Source organism: Chrysemys picta, chromosome 22, assembly GCF_011386835.1.
Source record: "Chrysemys picta bellii isolate R12L10 chromosome 22, ASM1138683v2, whole genome shotgun sequence".
NCBI lineage: Eukaryota > Metazoa > Chordata > Testudines > Emydidae > Chrysemys > Chrysemys picta.
Window position 1 is genome coordinate 12,197,403 of NC_088812.1, and position 17,713 is coordinate 12,215,115.

A 17,713-nucleotide genomic window follows, 5' to 3' on the forward strand; every position below is an offset into this window, starting at 1 on the left:
TGAGGGGCACCGGCAGAGCTGGGGGTGGGGGGGGCCAGGGCTGGGCTAGCAGGGGCTGTGGGTCAGGGATGAGGGGCCCAGCAGGGTGTGGGGGGGAACAGGACTACAGGGCTGGGCTAGCAGGGGCTGTGGGTCAGGAGTGAGGGGCAGAATCCAGCCCCCACGTGCTCCCCTCCTGCTCCGTTCACAGGCAGCGGCTCCTCGCTTGAAAACCCCCGGCCCAGCTGGGCTGCGCTCCGCTTGGCTCCATCCTTGGCTGCTCCCCGGGAGCCCCCCGGGGCGGCTGAGCTCGGAGCCAGCCAAGCGTTGGGCCGCGGCGCTGGAAGTTTCTCGGCCGCACTGCCCATGGGACTTGCTGCGCAGACGCTGCTGTCATGGAATAAGACAGGCTGGGGGGGGGGCATTGGGGGGCATCCACAGTCCTGTCAGGCAGCCAGGAAACTCCTGCCCCGATGGACAGACGGACAGAGAGACCCAGACACTGGGGCCCCCGGGATCAAAGGATCCAACCCTCTGACTGGCAATCCCTGCCCCCCCTCAGGAGCCCCCCAAACTGGTAACCCCTGTGCCCCCCGCCCCATGGCTCCCCCCAACGCTCCCCCCCATACACACACCCCACAGCCTCCCTCCGCTCCCAATGGGCAATCCCAAACTCAGAGCTGGGGCAAGACTTTGCAGAGCTCAGGGCCCAGCCCCACGGGGTTGTGGGGGGGACCTCAGGACTCTGATGCCTGGTTCCTGCTCTAACCACTACCCTGCCCTGCCTGAACTGGGAACCGCGCCCAGGAGCCCTGACTCCCAGCCAGGCCTTGGCTCCCCGGCACTCCCGGCACCCTGCTGCAACCCCGCTGGGCCCTCGCTCTCCCCTAATGGCAGCACATGGGGGCGGGGGGCGAGTCCCGCTAACCCCTGTTCTCTGGTCCCCTGGCCCCGGCCGCTCCGGCTCTCTTTGAATATTCATCTGCCCCCCTCAGCTCCTCCGAGGCAAAGCTTTTCAGTCCCCCCCACTCCATCCCCCTCCCCCTCCATGCACCCCCAGGGCCCCCCACTTCATCTCCCCCTGCTTCATTCCCCCTCCCCCTCCGTGGACCCCCAGGGCCCCCCACTTCATCTCCCCCTGCTTCATTCCCCCTCCTCCTCCATGGACCCCCCAGGACCCCCGCTCCATCCCCCTCCCCCTCCATGGACCCCCAGGGCCACCCACTTCATCCATCCCTCCCTCCGCTTCATTCCCCCTCCATGGACTCCCCCAGGGCCCCCTGCTCCATCCCCCCCCCACTTCATCCACACCCTCCCCCCGCTTCATTCCCCCTCCCCCTCCATGGACCCCCGCTCAAGGCCCCCTCCCCCTCCATGGACCCCCCAGGACCCCAGCTCCAGCCCCCTTCCCCCTCCATGCACCCCCAGGGCCCCCGCTCCAACCCTCTCCCCCTCCATGGACCCCCAGGACCCCCTGCTCCATCCCCCCCGCTTCATCCACCCCCTCCCTCCGCTTCATTCCCCCTCCCCCTCCATGCACCCCCCCAGGACCCCTGCTCCATCACCTCTCCCCCTCCATGCTCCCCCAGGGCCCCCCGCTTCATCCACCCCACCCCCTCCATTCAGACCCCTCCACCCCACCATGGCTCTTTAGACCCCTGCTCACCCCAGGTTGAGCTGGGGTGAGAGAGAGACCCCCCCCCCATTTCTTCCCTTCCTCTGCCGAGCTGGGCTCCGGCTAGTTACCTACCAGTGGGGTGGGTGGGGCCTGCTTTGAGGGGGACATTGTGGGAGCACCTGAGAGGCTGGGGTGGGAGGTGGGGGGTGTCAGGGGCTAGCCCTGTTGTACAGCTGGAGGCACGGAGAGGGACCGTGTTGCCGCCCCGCCCCATCCTCAGGCCTTTGGGTTCCAGGCCCCCGAGCCCCTGAGCCAGCCGGCCCCGACCCCAGCGTCTGACCCCCGCCCCGGGCTCCGGAACCGCCGCTAAGTCCCCCGGGGAGACTGGGGGGAGAATGAAATCAGAGAATTCACCCGGCGAGCCCCCGCCCGCCCTGGCGAAGGACAGATCCCATTTGCATGGGGGCGAGCGGCAGGCGGCTAAGTCAACAGCGCAGGCCGGGGCTGGAGATTGGGCTGATTAATAATGAATTAGAGCAAATTGGCGGCCTGCTCCCTGCTAATCCATGTAAATAACGGCGCTGCTGCGACTGGCCTCTGCAAACAGGAGTCTGGGGGCGAGCGCGGCGGGATGGGGGGCGGGGAGACATTGCTAGGAGCCGCGAGACCCTATGAAATCCGCCAGATGTGGCCACTGGCCACCATGACCAGGAAGAAAAATGGGGGGGAGGGGGGGCTGGAGGGATGAATCAATTGCGGGGGCCAGAAGGGGCTGATGGATTGATGGGCGGGGGACACCCCCCAGGGCCTGATTCCCAGCCCAGCCACATGTGAGGTTCAGTGGGAGCTGTCTGCCCCCCGCCCCGAGGTGGGAATGGCCCCCCCCTGCAATCTAGGGTGCTCAGCGCTCTGCAGGAGGGTTTATTGAACGTTGACTCCAGCACAGGAAACTCTCAGGGCCTCAGGCCTGGCCTCCCTCAGCCCAGCACATCCCAGTCTCCCTGCATCCAGGTGGGCTCTGCCTGCTCCCCCTCTCCAGCCCAGAGCCCCCCTGCTCCCAGCTGGGCATCTGATACCCCCGGCCCCAAGCCCCACCTCTGTCCATTGTCTTCTCTCCAGGTAAACAGGGTCGTAAACCGGGGCCTCCTCTCCTGCTTCTGTCCTCGGGATGGAACCGGCTGGTTCGGTCACTGGGTCCTCACTCTGCAGCCCATTGTCCTCCCACTGGCCAGAACCGGCTGCGTCTCCTCAGCTGGGTCTCCGGGTTGGGGTCTCAGGTAACCGGTCACTGGGGCCTCCATCCTCCAGGCCATTGGCTGGGGTCCCAAGTCCCCTCTCCGGCCCTGTGTACCAACAAACTCCCTCTCCCCGCCCCTCGTTAAACCAGTAACACCCAGGGAAACTGAGTCCCACCCCCTCCGCATGCAACCATTGGAAAAACAAACACACCCAGCCCACTCCAGCCCCCCCACGCAGTCAGGGCCCTCTCTCAAACTCCGCCTGCCCGTCCCACTGGCTAAGGACTTCATCCCCCTGCCTCCGGATGGTGCACAGGCAGCTCGGCCTAGTGGTTGGGGCCCAGCACGGGGACTTAGGACACCTGGCTCTGCCCCTGACCTTGACCCTGGGCGAGTCACTTCCCCGAGCGTGGCCCCTCTAGACACCCCAGTAACAATACAGCAGCCTAGTTGCACCCAGAGGTGGCTGCATTTCAGTGGCAGGGGGCAACCACGCATGGCAGGACACTGCAGGTGGCCGGTGCTGTAGGAACGTCTGGCTCGGCTGCTGGTTAGCGCCAGCCGGGGCCTGCGTGGCAGCTCCGGGACGGAAGAGCCTGTGCTGGGAATGACCCCTGGATGGAAACGGACGTGGGTTCCCCATTCGCTGCCTCCGACCTGGGGCTGCTGGTCCGGAGGTTACCCTGCCCCCGTTGTTCCTGCTTGGCTCTCTCCTGCCGGGGGTTTTGTGCAGGGCCCGGGTCCCACGGAGTGTGGGGGAGTCCGGGCCCTGCACCCCCACTTCCTGCGATTCACCGGGACTCTCAGCCAGACAGTAAAACGGAGGGTTTATTAGACGACAGGAACATGGTCCCAAACGGAGCTTGTAGTTACAACCAGGATAGGGTGACCAGACAGCAAGTGTGAAAAATCGGGACGGGAGTTGGGGGGTAATAGGAGCCTATGTAAGAAAAAGACCCAAAAATCAGTACTGTCCCTATAAAATGGGGACATCTGGTCACCCTAAACCAGGACCCCCCCGTCAGGCCCCTCGGGGGCGGGGGCAGGGGCAGGGAGCTTAGACCCCAGCCTTGGGGTTCCCTCCGTTCCCCCAGAGCGCTCCAAACTGAACCCCACGCCCCAGCCGTCTCACTCAGCCTTCCCCGGCTCCTCCTCCAGCCTTTGTCCAGTTTCCAGGCAGAGGTGTCACCTGGCCTCACCCCGCTCCTGGCTCAGGTATCTCCCTCGAGTGAAGTCCCCCCTGCTCTCCCATCCCCCATGCAGACAATTCCCAGTAAAACTCCCCTGCGACATCCCCAGGTCACTCCGCCTGCTCCCCGCTCTGTCACACCTGGGGTGCGCAGGGCCCTGGCCAGGAGGGGAGCAGATGGGGGGGCGGGGGCCGCGCCCGGCTTCACACTCGAAGGCAAAGAGCTCCATCTGCTGCTTCCCAGCTGCAGCGGAGGCTGGACATTCCCACGGCCCCGCGGGGCGGATGGCTCCGAGCCGGGGGACAGCGTGGGGGAGCCCAGTGGTTAGAGGTCGGGGCACGACTCCTGCCTCGCCTGACCCACACGGCAGGTGCAGGGGCGCCCGAGCACACGGCCCCACGAGACCAGGGCAGGGCTCAGGACCCTGGTGTGGAAAATCCAGGTGATGGGAGGAAACGACCCACACGGGCTTAGAGCCAGCTCGGAGCCGGGGTCGGCAGCGAACCCGGGCCCCGAGCGGGGGCGGGAGGGTCATGCTGGCCCCACAGCTCAGGCCCTGGGACAGGGCTGCAGCGCCTAGCGGAGGAGTGAGGGTCAGGAGTCTCTGTCTTTCCACCAGACATTTCCAGGGGCCTCACTGACGCCCGCTCCGCTCCCCCCCAGGCCCCCAGGGCAGCAGAGGCTGCTGGGAAGGCCGGTGCCCTTTGACCAGTGGGTGCAGCCAGAATCCAGCTCTCGCCAAGCCCCACTGAGTCAGCGCCCGGACTCATGGCACATGGGCAAAGTCTAACCCGGGGAGCGTGGGGAGCAGGGGACCAAAGTCCTGGTGGCCCAGCCCCCTCCCTGCCCTGCAGCCTGCAGCTGGGGGCCCAAGCCTGGGTGGTCGTGCAGCGAGGTACGTGAGCCAAGCCGCAGGGCGGCTCTGGGATTGGGCTGGGGGTTGTTGGGCGGGGGTGTCCCTGTTCTCCTGGCCTTAGCAGGCTCCGGGTGCCCCCCTCCCAGCTCACGCTGGCCCTGGCTCCAGAGCAGTGGGGGACGTCTAGGTGTCTCCACGCCCCTGCCGGCTCCAATCCTGCGTGGGACGAGGGCTCCCAGGGGGCCCGTGGCGTGGAGAGGGACCTGGTCTGGTGCCTGGGAACGCCGGGGCACTGAGCACACCTGGATGGGGGGCAGGGGGCATCTCTAGTTACTGTGCAGGGGGGAGGGGGCAGCCCGGGCCAGGGGTCCGGCTAGGGGGGGAGTCAAGGGCACAGAGCCACGGGGCCGTTCTGCCTGTCTCCCCTCCCGGCACAGGCATAGGGGGCAGCTGTGTGACATAGGAGGAGGGATTTTTGCCCCCACCCCCCGTGTTGTGCAATGATTGTTCCACCCCCCTCCTTTAGGGTGACAGGACACCTGCAGTACTGCCAGCAGCCAGCGGGGGGCATCGCAGCGGGATGATGTCGCACCCCCCCAGCCCGGCATTGGAGCCCATGTGAGCCGCCCCCCCGCACACACACGATGGCCAAGCGGCTCCTGGTGACCTACGCCCTGTGGGCGCTGGGGGGCCCCGTCGGGCTGCACCACGTCTACCTGGGCCGGGACAGCCACGCCCTGCTGTGGATGCTAACCCTGGGGGGCTTCGGGGTGGGCTGGCTCTGGGAGTTCTGGCAGCTCCCCGGCTGGGTGGCACGAGCCAATGACACCCAGGAGCCGCAGCCCCGCAGCCCGGAGCCCCCGGCCCTCAGCCCCGTGCGCTTCTTCGGCCAGGTCCTGGTGGGGATCTACTTCGGGCTGGTGGCGCTGATCGGCCTCTCCTCCCTGGCTGGCTTCTACCTGCTGGCCCTGCCGCTGGCCGTGGGCCTGGGGGTGCATGTGGTGTCCAGCGTGGGCGACCAGACCTCGGATCTCAGGAGCACCCTGGTGGCGGCCTTCCTCACCTCCCCCGTCTTCTACGGCCGCGCCCTGGCCATCCTGCCCGTCAGCCTGACGGCCAGCGTGACCGCCCAGCAGTGCCGGCGCTACAAACCCTGCCGGGGCACCCGCGCGACGCTGCGCGCCCGGCTGTACCACCTGGGCCTGGCCTATCTGGCCTTCACCACCCCGCTGGCCTACTGCGCCTTCTGCAACACAGCCGCCACTGTCCGCTACGTGGCCGACGCCATTGGCACCATCTTGGGTTGGCTCAGTTTTTTCCCGGCCCTGGGCAGCTTCCTGGAGCAGCTCCTCCTCCTGCCCTACCGCGCCTGGAGGCTGCTGACGGAGGGTGCCGGCTTCGCGGCCGGCTCCTTCCAGGAGTGGGAGAAAGTCTATGAGTTTGTGCAGAGCTTCCAGAGTGAGCGGCAGCAGCTGGCGTACAAGGTGGGGAGCTGCTGGCTCCTGGGGGGAGCAGGGAGGGTGTCCGCGGGGACGTCAGATCACAGCACGAGGGTGCGGACTAGCGTTAACGTGGACAAAGGAGACGTGTAAGAGAGGGGGATGGGGGCTAGTGATTAGAGCCAGGACTCCTGGGTTCTATTCCTCGCTCTGGGCTGGGGGTTAATGGGTAGAGCAGAGGAAAGCGGGGGCCAGGGCTCTTGGGATCCATCCCCAGCTCTGTTTGGGAGGGAAACCAGCGGGACCTGAGGGGGCAGCGGCTTCCAGTCTGGTTTGCATGGAGCTGGTGGAGGTGGGAGTCGTTCAACACCCATGTTCCAGGGGGAGCAAACGCATGTGAACGGAAGCACATGGCTTCCCAAAGCTTCGGGGCCACATTGAGCACTAGCGCCCCCTAGGGGCTGCGCTGCTCCCAGCGGGCTCGCGTGATCGCCTCCTGCAGGGGAACTCCTGCACTGTCCAGCTCTGTGCCTGCACTGCCCATCCTTTGCCAAGGCCCAATCTCCAGGCAGGATGCAGTTCCTGGGTCTCCAGTCTGGATCCAGCTCCCCTCCCAATCCCGGAGGGGGAAGGCCCCAGAGCTCGGAGACCCACTGCATCCCTCCCCCGCTGCCAGTCCAGTGGGGTCATTTCTCTTTGCAACCCCTCAGGTCTTGGGCCTCCGGGATGGTGCCCCCGTGGAGGAGATTCACAAGAGTTACCGGGAGCTGGTGAAACTTTGGCACCCGGATCACAACCGCCACCGGGCGGAGGAGGCCGAGAGACGGTTCATCGAGGTGCAGGCCGCCTATGAGAGCCTCATGCAGCCGAGGAAAGCCAAGCCCGCATGACGGGCAGCAGCCTTTGTGGGGGAGGCCAAGCTGCCGCGCCACTCCCACGGCTTTGCAGTTGGAGAATGTGCCTGCTTTCTCCACCCAGCCCCCCAGCACTTCTTGGGGACGGCATGAGAACCAGGAAGTGAAACTGACCGGACTAGGTTTGCTCTCACAAGCAGAGTGAAATGCAAAACAGCGACCCAGGTGCGAAGGAAAATGGCCCGGCTGAGCGGCAGTAACCTCAGCTGTTCCTCTCAATCCTGACGTTGCGGCAGAGATGGACAGGGCACCGGGCTGGCACATTGCACTGGGCAGCAAGAGAGATGCTTTCCCCCTCCCCCTTCCTGAGGGGGCAGGTGGCTCACTGGATGGCAACTCGTGGCCTATGCGAAGGGGACTGGCCATCAGCCCTCCTGGGTGCTGTGCCTAGCTCTGCTGCTGAGTCATCGCGTGACGTGGTGCCAGCCATGTCTCCTGTCCGGGTAAAAGGGGGCCAGTGCCTGGTCCCCAGGTGGGCTTTGAGGTGACTGATTTCAAAGTGCTTTGAGATCCAGGGATGGAAGGTGGCCGAGATGGGCCGGGGCTCATGAGAAACCAGGGACGGGGGGACAAATTATCAGAAGAGCCTCAATGAAATGGCCAAAAGTGCTCCAGACCCGTCGCTCCCATTGAGAACAGTAGAGTGTGGATCGGGCCCAGGGCGTGTCATAAAGCAGGGTTCTTCCGTTGTAATTTTTGAGGGCTGTCGCTTAGTCTAGTGGCTGGAGCAGTGGCATGGGAGCCAGGAACATGGTTCTAGTCCGGGCTCTGCCACTGACCTTCTTGGGCAAGTCACTTGATCCCTGTTTCCCTTCCCACTCTGTGTCTGTCCTGTCTGTTTAGACTGCCCGCTCTTCAGGGCAGGGACCGGTAATGCTGCATGTCGCTGCCGACACCCCTCCCTGCTGAGCTCCAGCATTCTCAGGGCCAGCCCCATGGCTCGCATGTAGGGGCTGGCGTTGCATCAGCAATGTTTTATAGCTGACCGGGCAAACATACACCTGCTTTTGATTTACCAGCCGCTCCTGGGCCCTTCTGAACTGTTCCAACGGGCCAGAGTCCATGTGCGGCCGGGGCCAACGAGCGGCTCCCACGCATGGCTGGGGCCAAAGACCGACAACATCACGTTGCTGCCGACTGCCCTCGGACCAAACTTGGCGGTGGCCTGGGGACTCTGCACTTTGCTGCCACAAGCTCTGCAGCCGATAAGAAGGGCGAGGACGGTCTTTTACCCTGCGTTTGGACAGCACCGAGCTCTGCTCTGGGCCTGCCAGCCGCTTGTCCTACAAATAAACAGCACCAATGAAGCACTTTGGGTTGAATGTGGGAACGATGCATTGATATTTGACGTCGTTGTGATGCCCTGGGTGCCCAGTAGGTGTCGGCATCAGGCTGCAGATGGAAAGAGGAGAACCAAAAATAAAGGAAATAAAGCCCTAAACTGGGCTGAGGCAGCGCCAAGAACTGAGAGGACAGATCCCGAGCAGAGAACACAGGAGAAGGGAGGAGCGTGGGGCTTGGGTTGGCCTGTGTTGTGATGCGTCGAGGGCAGAGATGAGAAAGGCCTGGCTGGGTCAGACGTTCTGGGAAGGGGTGGTGGGCTCCAGGGGATGGAGCCTTTGGCTGCTGGGTCCCTAGTTCCCATCCAGCCCAGGACAGGAAGAGCTGTTGTCCAGATCTGCCAGCCTCGAGGAGGGCAGGGGTCCGGCCCTGTGGGTGGAAAATCTGGGCAGAACGTGGCGCTGGGGATGCTATTTGGGATGTGGGACCCTGGCATTAAACTCCGGAGCCAAAGCTGCCCTGATGGGACCTGGGTGGGGACCAGGCCCTCTGCCTGGGACATGGAGAAGGTTGGCCAGCAACCCCAGAGCCAAGGGGCCCCCATGGGAGTAGGCATCATGCATGGGACAGGTGGGGAAGCAGTGACCCCAGGGCCCCCAGACTCCAGGGACCCCCGGACCAGTGACCCCAGAGCCCAGGGGCACCCGGATTAGTGACCCCAGAGCCCCCCCGGACCAGTGACCCCAGAGCCCAGGGGCACCCGGATTAGTGACCCCAGAGCCCCCCCGGACCAGTGACCTCAGAGCCCCCCCAGACCAATGACTCCAGAGCCCCCCCGGACCAATGACCCCAGAGCCCCCTCAGACCAATGACTCCAGAGCCCCCCCAGACCAGTGACCCCAGAGCTCAGGCCCCCCCGGACCAGTGACCCCAGAGCTCAGGCCCCCCCGGACCAGTGACCCCAGAGCCCAGGGGCACCCGGATTAGTGACCCCAGAGCCCCCCCGGACCAGTGACCCCAGAGCCCCCCCAGACCAATGACTCCAGAGCCCCCCCAGACCAGTGACCCCAGAGCCCAGGGGCACCCGGATTAGTGACCCCAGAGCTCCCCCGGACCAGTGACCCCAGGGGCACTCGGATTAGTGACCCCAGAGCCCCCCCAGACCAGTGACTCCAGAGCCCCCCCAGACCAGTGACCCCAGAGCTCAGGCCCCCCCGGACCAGTTACCTTTGAGTCCCCTGCAGCCGACCCCGCCCCCCGGTTCCCCACCAGGCTCCAGCCTTGGCACATCAGTGCTGAGACCAGCTCCCAGCTTCGGCACTTTCCGGAAGCAGCTCGGCTCTTTCCGCCAGGTCCGCGGCGGCGGCTTCGGCAATTTCCGGCTCAGCTCGTCTCCCCCCGCCCCGCCCCGCCCTCGGCATTAGCCGGCGAGAAAAGGGGGTGGAGCCAGGTATCTCCTGGACGCTGTTGGTTTGGTCCTCGACCGTCTCTAGCCACGCCCCTCTCCTGGGGCGTCCTCGCTACCCGTATTGGCTCGAGCGCTCTGCTCGCCCATTGGCTCCGGCGCGCAGGAGGCTCCGCGAGGGAGCCTCTCCTTGTCCTATTGGTCGGTGAGACTTGGATCGGCCCCTCGCCGCTCCTTATTGGCTGGCGGGGCTCGGTGTCCCGTGCCGCCATTGGTTGGCCTCGCTGTCCGCGCGCTGGTTTTCCGTCTCTAGCGCTCGCCATTGGCTGGGTGGCTCCTGAGCCCTGTTCCCGTTGGTTGGTTGGGCTCGAAGGCTCTTGCCGGGGTCGGTGCGGGCCCCCGCCCCCCCCCCTTCCCCGGTGCCTGGCAGCGGCGGCCTGAGGAGACGGTGAGGGGGGTTGTCGCGGCGGCGGCGTCTGGCTCCCTGCGCGCGCGGCCAGGGCCCGCCCCAGCCTCGGCCCAGGGCCGGCGGGGCTGAGGGGAGCAGCCCGGGCCCGGTGGAGGCGGGTGAGTGCGGGGGGAGGGGCAGTGAGGCGGGTCTAGGAGTCGGGGGGGGCCTGTGGGGGGCACTGGGAAGGAAGGTGGAAGGGAGCTGCTGGGCCCAGGGGGTGGGGGGGCAGAGAGCTGATGGAGGGGGGGTGGGCATAGGGGGTTTGAGGGGGCAGAGAGCTGATGGAGGGGGGCATAGGGGGCTGGGGGGGCAGAGAGCTGATGGAGGGGGGGCATAGGGGGCTGGGGGGGCAGAGAGCTGATGGAGGGGGGGCATAGGGGGCTTGAGGGTGCAGAGAGCTGATGGAGGGGGGCTGGGGGGGCAGAGAGCTGATGGAGGGGGGCTGGGGGGGCAGAGAGCTGATGGAGGGGGGGTGGGCATAGGGGGCTGGGGGGGCAGAGAGCTGATGGGGGGGGCATAGGGGGTTTGAGGGGGCAGAGAGCTGATGGAGGGGGGGTGGGCATAGGGGGTTTGAGGGGGCAGAGAGCTGATGGAGGGGGGGTGGGCATAGGGGGTTTGAGGGGGCAGAGAGCTGATGGAGGGGGGGGTTTGAGGGGGCAGAGAGCTGATGGAGGGGGGCATAGGGGGCTTGGGGGGCAGAGAGCTGATGGAGGGGGGGCATAGGGGGCTTGAGGGGCAGAGAGCTGATGGAGGGGGGGCATAGGGGGCTTGGGGGGCAGAGAGCTGATGGAGGGGGGGCATAGGGGGCTTGAGGGTGCAGAGAGCTGATGGAGGGGGGGCATAGGGGGCTTGAGGGTGCAGAGAGCTGATGGAGGGGGGGCATAGGGGGCTTGAGGGTGCAGAGAGCTGATGGAGGGGGGCATAGGGGGCTTGAGGGGGCAGAGAGCTGATGGAGGGGGGTGGGCATAGGGGGTTTGAGGGGGTAGAGAGCTGATGGAGGGGGGTGGGCATAGGGGGTTTGAGGGGGCAGAGAGCTGATGGAGGGGGGGCATAGGGGGTTTGAGGGGGCAGAGAGCTGATGGGGGGGGTGGGCATAGGGGGTTTGAGGGGGCAGAGAGCTGATGGAGGGGGGGTGGGCATAGGGGGCTTGAGGGGGCAGAGAGCTGATGGAGGGGGGGTGGGCATAGGGGGCTTGAGGGTGCAGAGAGCTGATGGAGGAGGAGGGTGGGAGGGTGAAAGGAGGGGGCGATGAGGGTGGTGCTGGGCGGAGAGCAGGCGGAGCGGTGCAGGGGACGCTCTGGGGGCTCTGTGATAGAGCAGCGAGAAGAGGTGGGGGCTCGGAGGATGACCCAGCAAGGAGTTGGGGCGAACGGCTGAATGCGGGTGATGAGGAAGATGTACAACGGCAGGTGGGAGAACATAAAAGGGGAGATTAAGGTCACTGGTGTCAGCTGTGTCCGTGGGAATGGACTCCTGATTTGTACTGCACACCGGCACATACACAGCCAAGGGTCCTGCTGCTCTCACCATCTCGCCCCTACTCCCTGTGTCTGTATATTACACCCACTTGTTACATCCTGGCCTGTAGACTCTTTGGGGATCTTGTGTTTATACGACAGCCACTTCAATGGGGGCCCGATCCCCATTGGGGCCTGCAGGCGTTACTATCCTGCAAATAAGAAATGATGACTGGGAATGAGGCAGCAGGAATATGTCTGATGAAAGGCAGGTAATACTGCGAGGAGGAAAATGGGCAGGACGGTGCTTGGAATCCGCAGGTTTTTGGCATGGTTTCCCTGACTATTCAAACATTTAACATGTAACATTTAATAAAGAATCTGTTGGGCAGCTCTGTGTGTGTGGGGGGAATGTTTTACAGGCTGGTTTATTAACTTTTAGCACTGTCTGTAAAATGTTTAGTTTTTGGTAGAAAACTTCAACAAAATCAAAATGTTTTGGTTTTGTCTAAATTTACAACTGAAAAAATAAAGTTTTTCAGTTTTCTGATGAAAAATCATTTAGTCGGAAAACAGAAAACTCTTCTTTTCCAATAAAAAATTTTTTTTTTCAAGGAAATCATACTTTCCACTAAAATTTGTGTTTAATCAAAAACTCAGTGGGAAACATTTGACACAATCCACACAGAAGTAATACATATCTATCAGTTAATTTGTTCTGCATCACAAATGTACAGCAGTAGTGGTGGTTGCTGGAGCCACTGTAGTTAAGGGTTTGCCAGCATATACTTCTGTTTTGAGGGAGAGTTGATTTGTGTATTGGATTGTAGATTACTTTTCGAGTGGCTTTCAATTATTTTATGATTTTGCTGAACAACTGCAGTATAGTCCCTAAGCGAAAGGGGCTAATTAGATTCAAGACAAAGGGAAGCGGTGACCTGCAAAGAATGGGGATAGAGACATGTTTTTTATAAACTCTTTATGAATACAAAGAAGGTGTGAGGTTTTTTAAATCTGCTTGTTTTTAAGTTTAAAATATCAAGTACTGTCTGTTGGGTGACTCTTTGATAGACTTGGACCACTCAAACTGACCTCACACGAGCCAGGAGAGTGAAAGCTGAGCCACTGAGAGAAAGGAACATTCAGAGGGACTTCTTAAAATTCATCGTTTATTTGTTGTTAACCCCTATTTAATTTAGGAGATCTTAAGGATTCAACACCTTTGCCCCTTCAGTTAAGGCAGGAGATCTAACAGCATACATTTTCTGAGACTTCCAGTAAGTCCTCTTTGGATGTAAGTCCTCTTCTAATGCTATCTGAACTTTTTAAAGGAAATCTTTTACAGATTATGTTGAAAGAATAGCCAAAAAGACACCAGCTCATTTAAAAAAAAATTCCTTCTATAGGTCAGTGTCGAACAAAAATCTTATTTTGGTGTCTTTCAAACCCAGAAAGCTATTTGAAAGTAATCATGGTGGTTTAACAACAAACAAAAGAGAGAAACTCTGTGTGTATCTATTTGAACAAGCTACATCTAAGGAGCAAACAGTTCATATCCATTATTACTTCTTGGGGGACAGTCTTGAAGTGTATTTAATGTTTGCAAAGTGCTTTGAGATCTCTAATGGAAGGTTTTATAGAATGAAGAGTTAAGAAATGTCTGCAATAGGGAAGTAAGAATTTTGATAAAGCGACGGTGGTGGCAATGCACTTAGACATGGCCTGGAACACCTGACAGAGTATGCATACAGCTGCAGTCCAAAGTATGCCTTAAAGCGTCACAGCTGGTTGTAAGAGACACTAAAATACCATCAGGACAAGAATCTCTATCTCTTTCTTTCCGTCTACATTTTCTACCAGGGATCTGGAGACAGGGACTTCTGCAAGTCTCTGCTCCCTCTACTCAACTCCTCCTTATCTATTCTTGTCTCCTCTTTTCACATGAATATGCAATGTCTTTGTCTCCTCTCATATGGCTAAATTGTTTTTCCGGCCAAGCTGGGCTGGATGCAGACCCATCCAGAATGGCTGCTAGAGCATGAGAGGTTCTGTTTCTGTACAGGGCCTGATTACACTGTCTGTGTGGCACACATACCTCCCTCAGGACCAAAGAGCTTGGAACAAAACAGTTGAAGACCAGAATAATACACAGCACTTTACACCAATACAAACACTTTGCAACAGATGTGAATTATCCCCACATTACAGTAGGTGCATGGAAGTGAATTGACTTTCCCAAGGCCACATAGCACATTAGTGGTAGCGCTGGGATTGGAATTTGGGAGTTCTTGCTTCCGGTTCTCTGACTAGTCACTAGACTACAGCAATTTTTTTTTTAATATGCAAGTCTTATAAAAACAATCCTACATTGGATGGTATCCGTTCACTATACAGTTGTGTAAAACATGGTATAATCTGGCATTAGCTAATGCAGTCTACTGGTGGGTGGTGTGGTGATCTGAAATTTGTGGAAAAGTAAAATGGTTGTCTTTTGCTTTTTACCTTTGTATACTGCATCTACATGTGCACACATGTGTGTTTGTGCAACAAATAATCAGTGTGTTCTGAGCGGTGTTCGCATTTTCACTTCTCTAAGGTGCAAGATTGTATAAAACTAGATTGTAAGAGGTATGTATGTTCTAGACTATGTAATGCTTAGCTTGTGCTCTTCATAATGCTTTAATTGAAGGAACAATACAGGTGTGGATTTAAGGAGACCATAGACAGCGACATCTCTATATTTAAATATTCAGTTCATTCTTGTACAAAATAATGAACTGGTTAGAGCAAAATATGTTCCATATGGAAAAATCCTGAATAAAAGTTTGAATGGGATAGTAGGAAAAGATTGTTTTTGTTTTTTACAAAATGATTTTGCTTTCCTCTCCTAGAAACATCAAAGGATTAGTCTGGGGCAGGGGAAAAAAGCTGCTTTATGCAAACAGAGATTCCCCTGGGGCCATTGGTATTGGAGACACTTTCAGACCTGTGCTCAGAAAACCAAGGAGGCCAGAGTGCATAAAAATTCCCCTCTACCTCTCCCCTCCTCTCCACGCCAAGTTGTTAATAGCACTGTGTATTAAATGTGCCTTTTTTCTTCTGGAATCTGATTGTATAGATTCAAAAATCAGTTCCTGTCATGCTTTTCTAATCGCTTTTACCACTGTCTGGCATGTTCCTGGGTGCTGAAACTGGGGGCACTGCCGCACCCCTGGCTTGAAGGGGTTTCCATCATATGTAGGGTTGACCGCTTAATTCAGTGGCTCTCAGTACCTCCACTATACAGATTGTTCCAGAACTCCTGGACATATTCTGTTCCCTCTTCTGACAGAAGATACCTAAGCTAACCTGCTGTTATCAAAACATTGAGCACGTTCAGTTTAGTGTGTGATGGGGGCCATCTGGGCTCACTAGCCTGTGAACCAGGTTTAAATCTCTTCTGGAGCGGAAAAGCTAAAGGTCTTCGAAGAGGAATGATGGAGGCCTGTGTCAAGCTTTAATGATGCTGGCAGTTGGAATTATATGGCTTTTTTGGCTTTTGCTTAAAGAGGAAGTGTCAGAGATCCAGTGCAGGCTGACAAATAAAGTGAATGCTGTCAGCTGGGAGGCAGGGTTTTTTGCGGGGACACAGGACACAACAAAAAAGAAAACTTTGTTGGTTTTTGTTAAAGTATTCTTAATTATTCTCGCTATTCCTATCCCTAGCAGGTATATGAAACCTGTTACGGCTCTAAGTATTGTTTGTGGTAAGACAAAATACGATACGTTGGATCCCTAGGTTAATTTGGGGGCACTTCTAGTACATGGTACTTAACTGATCTTTAATCCTGTGTCCATGTGTATGTGTTACAAAGGCAGGGTGCATAATATTTTGGATAAACATCTTTGTTTTTTGGGGCCTCTGCTGATGGTAGTCATCCTGGTATCTTGGAAATAGTTACTTTTTGTGAATGATTATAAATTACAAATGGAAAGATTTATCCTAGTAAAATGGTATTGTGTGTAGAATCACAGACGTCCGTGTGCTTGATCAACAAGATTAAAATAGCTTGGTAAGGGACTACTTTACTCAAAAGCCAATTAGCCAGATGCTACTGTATAGCACGAATTACGTTGTTTAAGCTCAAGAGAAAAAAACCCAACACTACTTGCTTGACATCCCAACATGAAAATGGGAAAAATCCTTCTAAGTAGCAGATTTGTCCTTTAGGCTTCAGGATAGCAGCAGCAGAAGCAACTTTTTTAGTTTATTTAATAGATAACCCATGCAAAGCTTTCACAGGTACATACTTTTCCTCCCGGCAAACATTAGATAGCCGGTGAGTTTAAATATTGACAAATTATCAGTCCTAGACTATTCTCATAGTATTCTTAAAAGAGGCTATGGATGAGTATATTTTAAAGTTGGTACTTCCTACAATAAAGGCATAAAGAAGCTTGAAAATATATCCCTGCTCATCTTGTTATTCCGTTTGGAAAACATTGTGGGTTTTTTTTTTTTACTTCTAAATTTCAAGCTACTTTAGAAACGCTAATTTCTTTTTCACATCCTATTTTATGTAATCAGCTAAGTGACTGCACGGATCTGGGAACAGCTTAATTGCTCCAGAGCCAGAAAAAGAAGCACAAATGATTGTAGTTTTTTCTTTATAGGTCCTACATAATCTGTGGATGTAAATTTCATAATGGAGTTACTTAAAATCCAACCAATCCGATATTAATTCATTTTTTAAATTTTCTTGCAGTTTTTAAAGGTTAATATTTGTTTTTATACAGATTTTATTGAAATATGCCATACCTAATGTCTTAGATGTTGGGATATCTTTTCTGACTAAATACACTATCCTTTGCAATTTTTTTTAACTTGTACTACCCTTTGGTTATTTTACCGGTCTTGGAATTTAAAGAGATGCTTCCACTTCGTTTTTAAAAACAAAAGTGATTTGTCTAAGCCTTTCATCTAACAACCATGTTGCAATTTCCTTGCTGGTCAGTTATTTACAAGGCATCTGGTTGTGAATGTTGCACAACTTTATGAAACTGAATATTAACATAAGCTGAAGTTGCTTCCGACTGTCCAAGTGATGTTTCCACCCTGGCAGTTTCATTTGATAATGTACTATTGATTCCATCCTTGAGAATATAATGGCCAGCCATTTAATGCTTATCAGATTTATCAATGGCTACATTCCTTTGATCCATTACTAGAGTATCATTTATATGATATTGTCAGGCTTGGTAAATAATAACTTATAATTGCTGGTAAATGCCTTTGTTTTTTCCAAAACTTAATTACTGCAATTATTTTTCTCTTTGAAATGAAGACATAACTTATCTCACAGTTGGAGAGGCTTACCTTTTGCAAAGTGCTTTGAGATCCTCAGATAAAAGGCATTGGAGAAGAGCGATATATAATACATTAGGCTATTTAAATGTATTGCTGCCATCTATTATCTGAATGAGGCATCTCTCTAGCTATTTACTGTCCAGGAATTTGCATTTATAGAAAATCCACAGTCAAAAGTACTGTTAAAAACAAAAAATCAAGGTTAAGACAATCCCATAAAGCAAGGAGGTTCACTTAAAGGGACTGTCAGGTGCAGTGGCAGATTAAACACTGAGCCAATGGGGCGTGGGCCCCTGGAAAAATAGGTGCCCCTGCACCCATATGTGCTTCGCCCGCCCGGCGGAGCCGGATCGGGGTGTGGGGGCTCCCATTTGCTTTGGCTCAGGGCCCCACAAACCTCTAATTCGCCTCTGGTCAGGCGTTATAGATAAAATGTTGCTTCTGTATTTAAAATTGCCTGGGTACTTTCACACACTACTCTGAATCGCAGAAGCTGTTTTGTTTTGTTTTCTGAAAGTAAAGGTTGCACAAGACCTTA

The 17,713-nt window shown here is 56.9% G+C and overlaps 2 protein-coding genes across 8 annotated transcripts in view; both read left to right on the forward strand.

Annotated features, from left to right (window-relative positions):
- The first annotated feature begins 4,736 nt into the window (after positions 1-4,736).
- Positions 4,737-8,690, forward strand: DNAJC22 (DnaJ heat shock protein family (Hsp40) member C22). The gene is made up of 3 exons (XM_024110430.3): positions 4,737-4,920; positions 5,408-6,365; positions 7,031-8,690. The coding sequence occupies exons 2-3, from the start codon at positions 5,526-5,528 to the stop codon at positions 7,208-7,210; spliced, it is 1,020 nt and encodes a 339-aa protein (XP_023966198.2). The 5' UTR covers positions 4,737-4,920; positions 5,408-5,525; the 3' UTR covers positions 7,211-8,690.
- Positions 8,691-10,206: 1,516 nt separating this feature from the next.
- SPATS2 (spermatogenesis associated serine rich 2) overlaps positions 10,207-17,713 on the forward strand; it is a 43,908-nt gene continuing 36,401 nt past the window's right edge. For 2 of the 7 annotated variants that reach the window (XM_008173871.4, XM_065576319.1), the window contains exon 1: positions 10,207-10,368. The gene's annotated coding sequence lies outside the window, so the exon portion shown is untranslated. Of the gene's footprint in view, positions 10,488-11,580; positions 11,781-17,713 lie in introns of those variants that run through there. The other 5 variants (XM_065576320.1, XM_065576321.1, XM_008173868.4 and 2 more) reach the window with 3 other exon arrangements.

Excerpts from the sequence above, each read along its gene's own strand:
- DNAJC22 (XM_024110430.3), top strand. The coding sequence starts at position 5,526 with ATGGCCAAGCGGCTCCTGGTGACCTACGCCCTGTGGGCGCTGGGGGGC. Across the intron at positions 6,366-7,030 it reads GGCAGCAGCTGGCGTACAAG|GTCTTGGGCCTCCGGGATGG; the intron begins GTGGGGAGCTGC and ends GCAACCCCTCAG.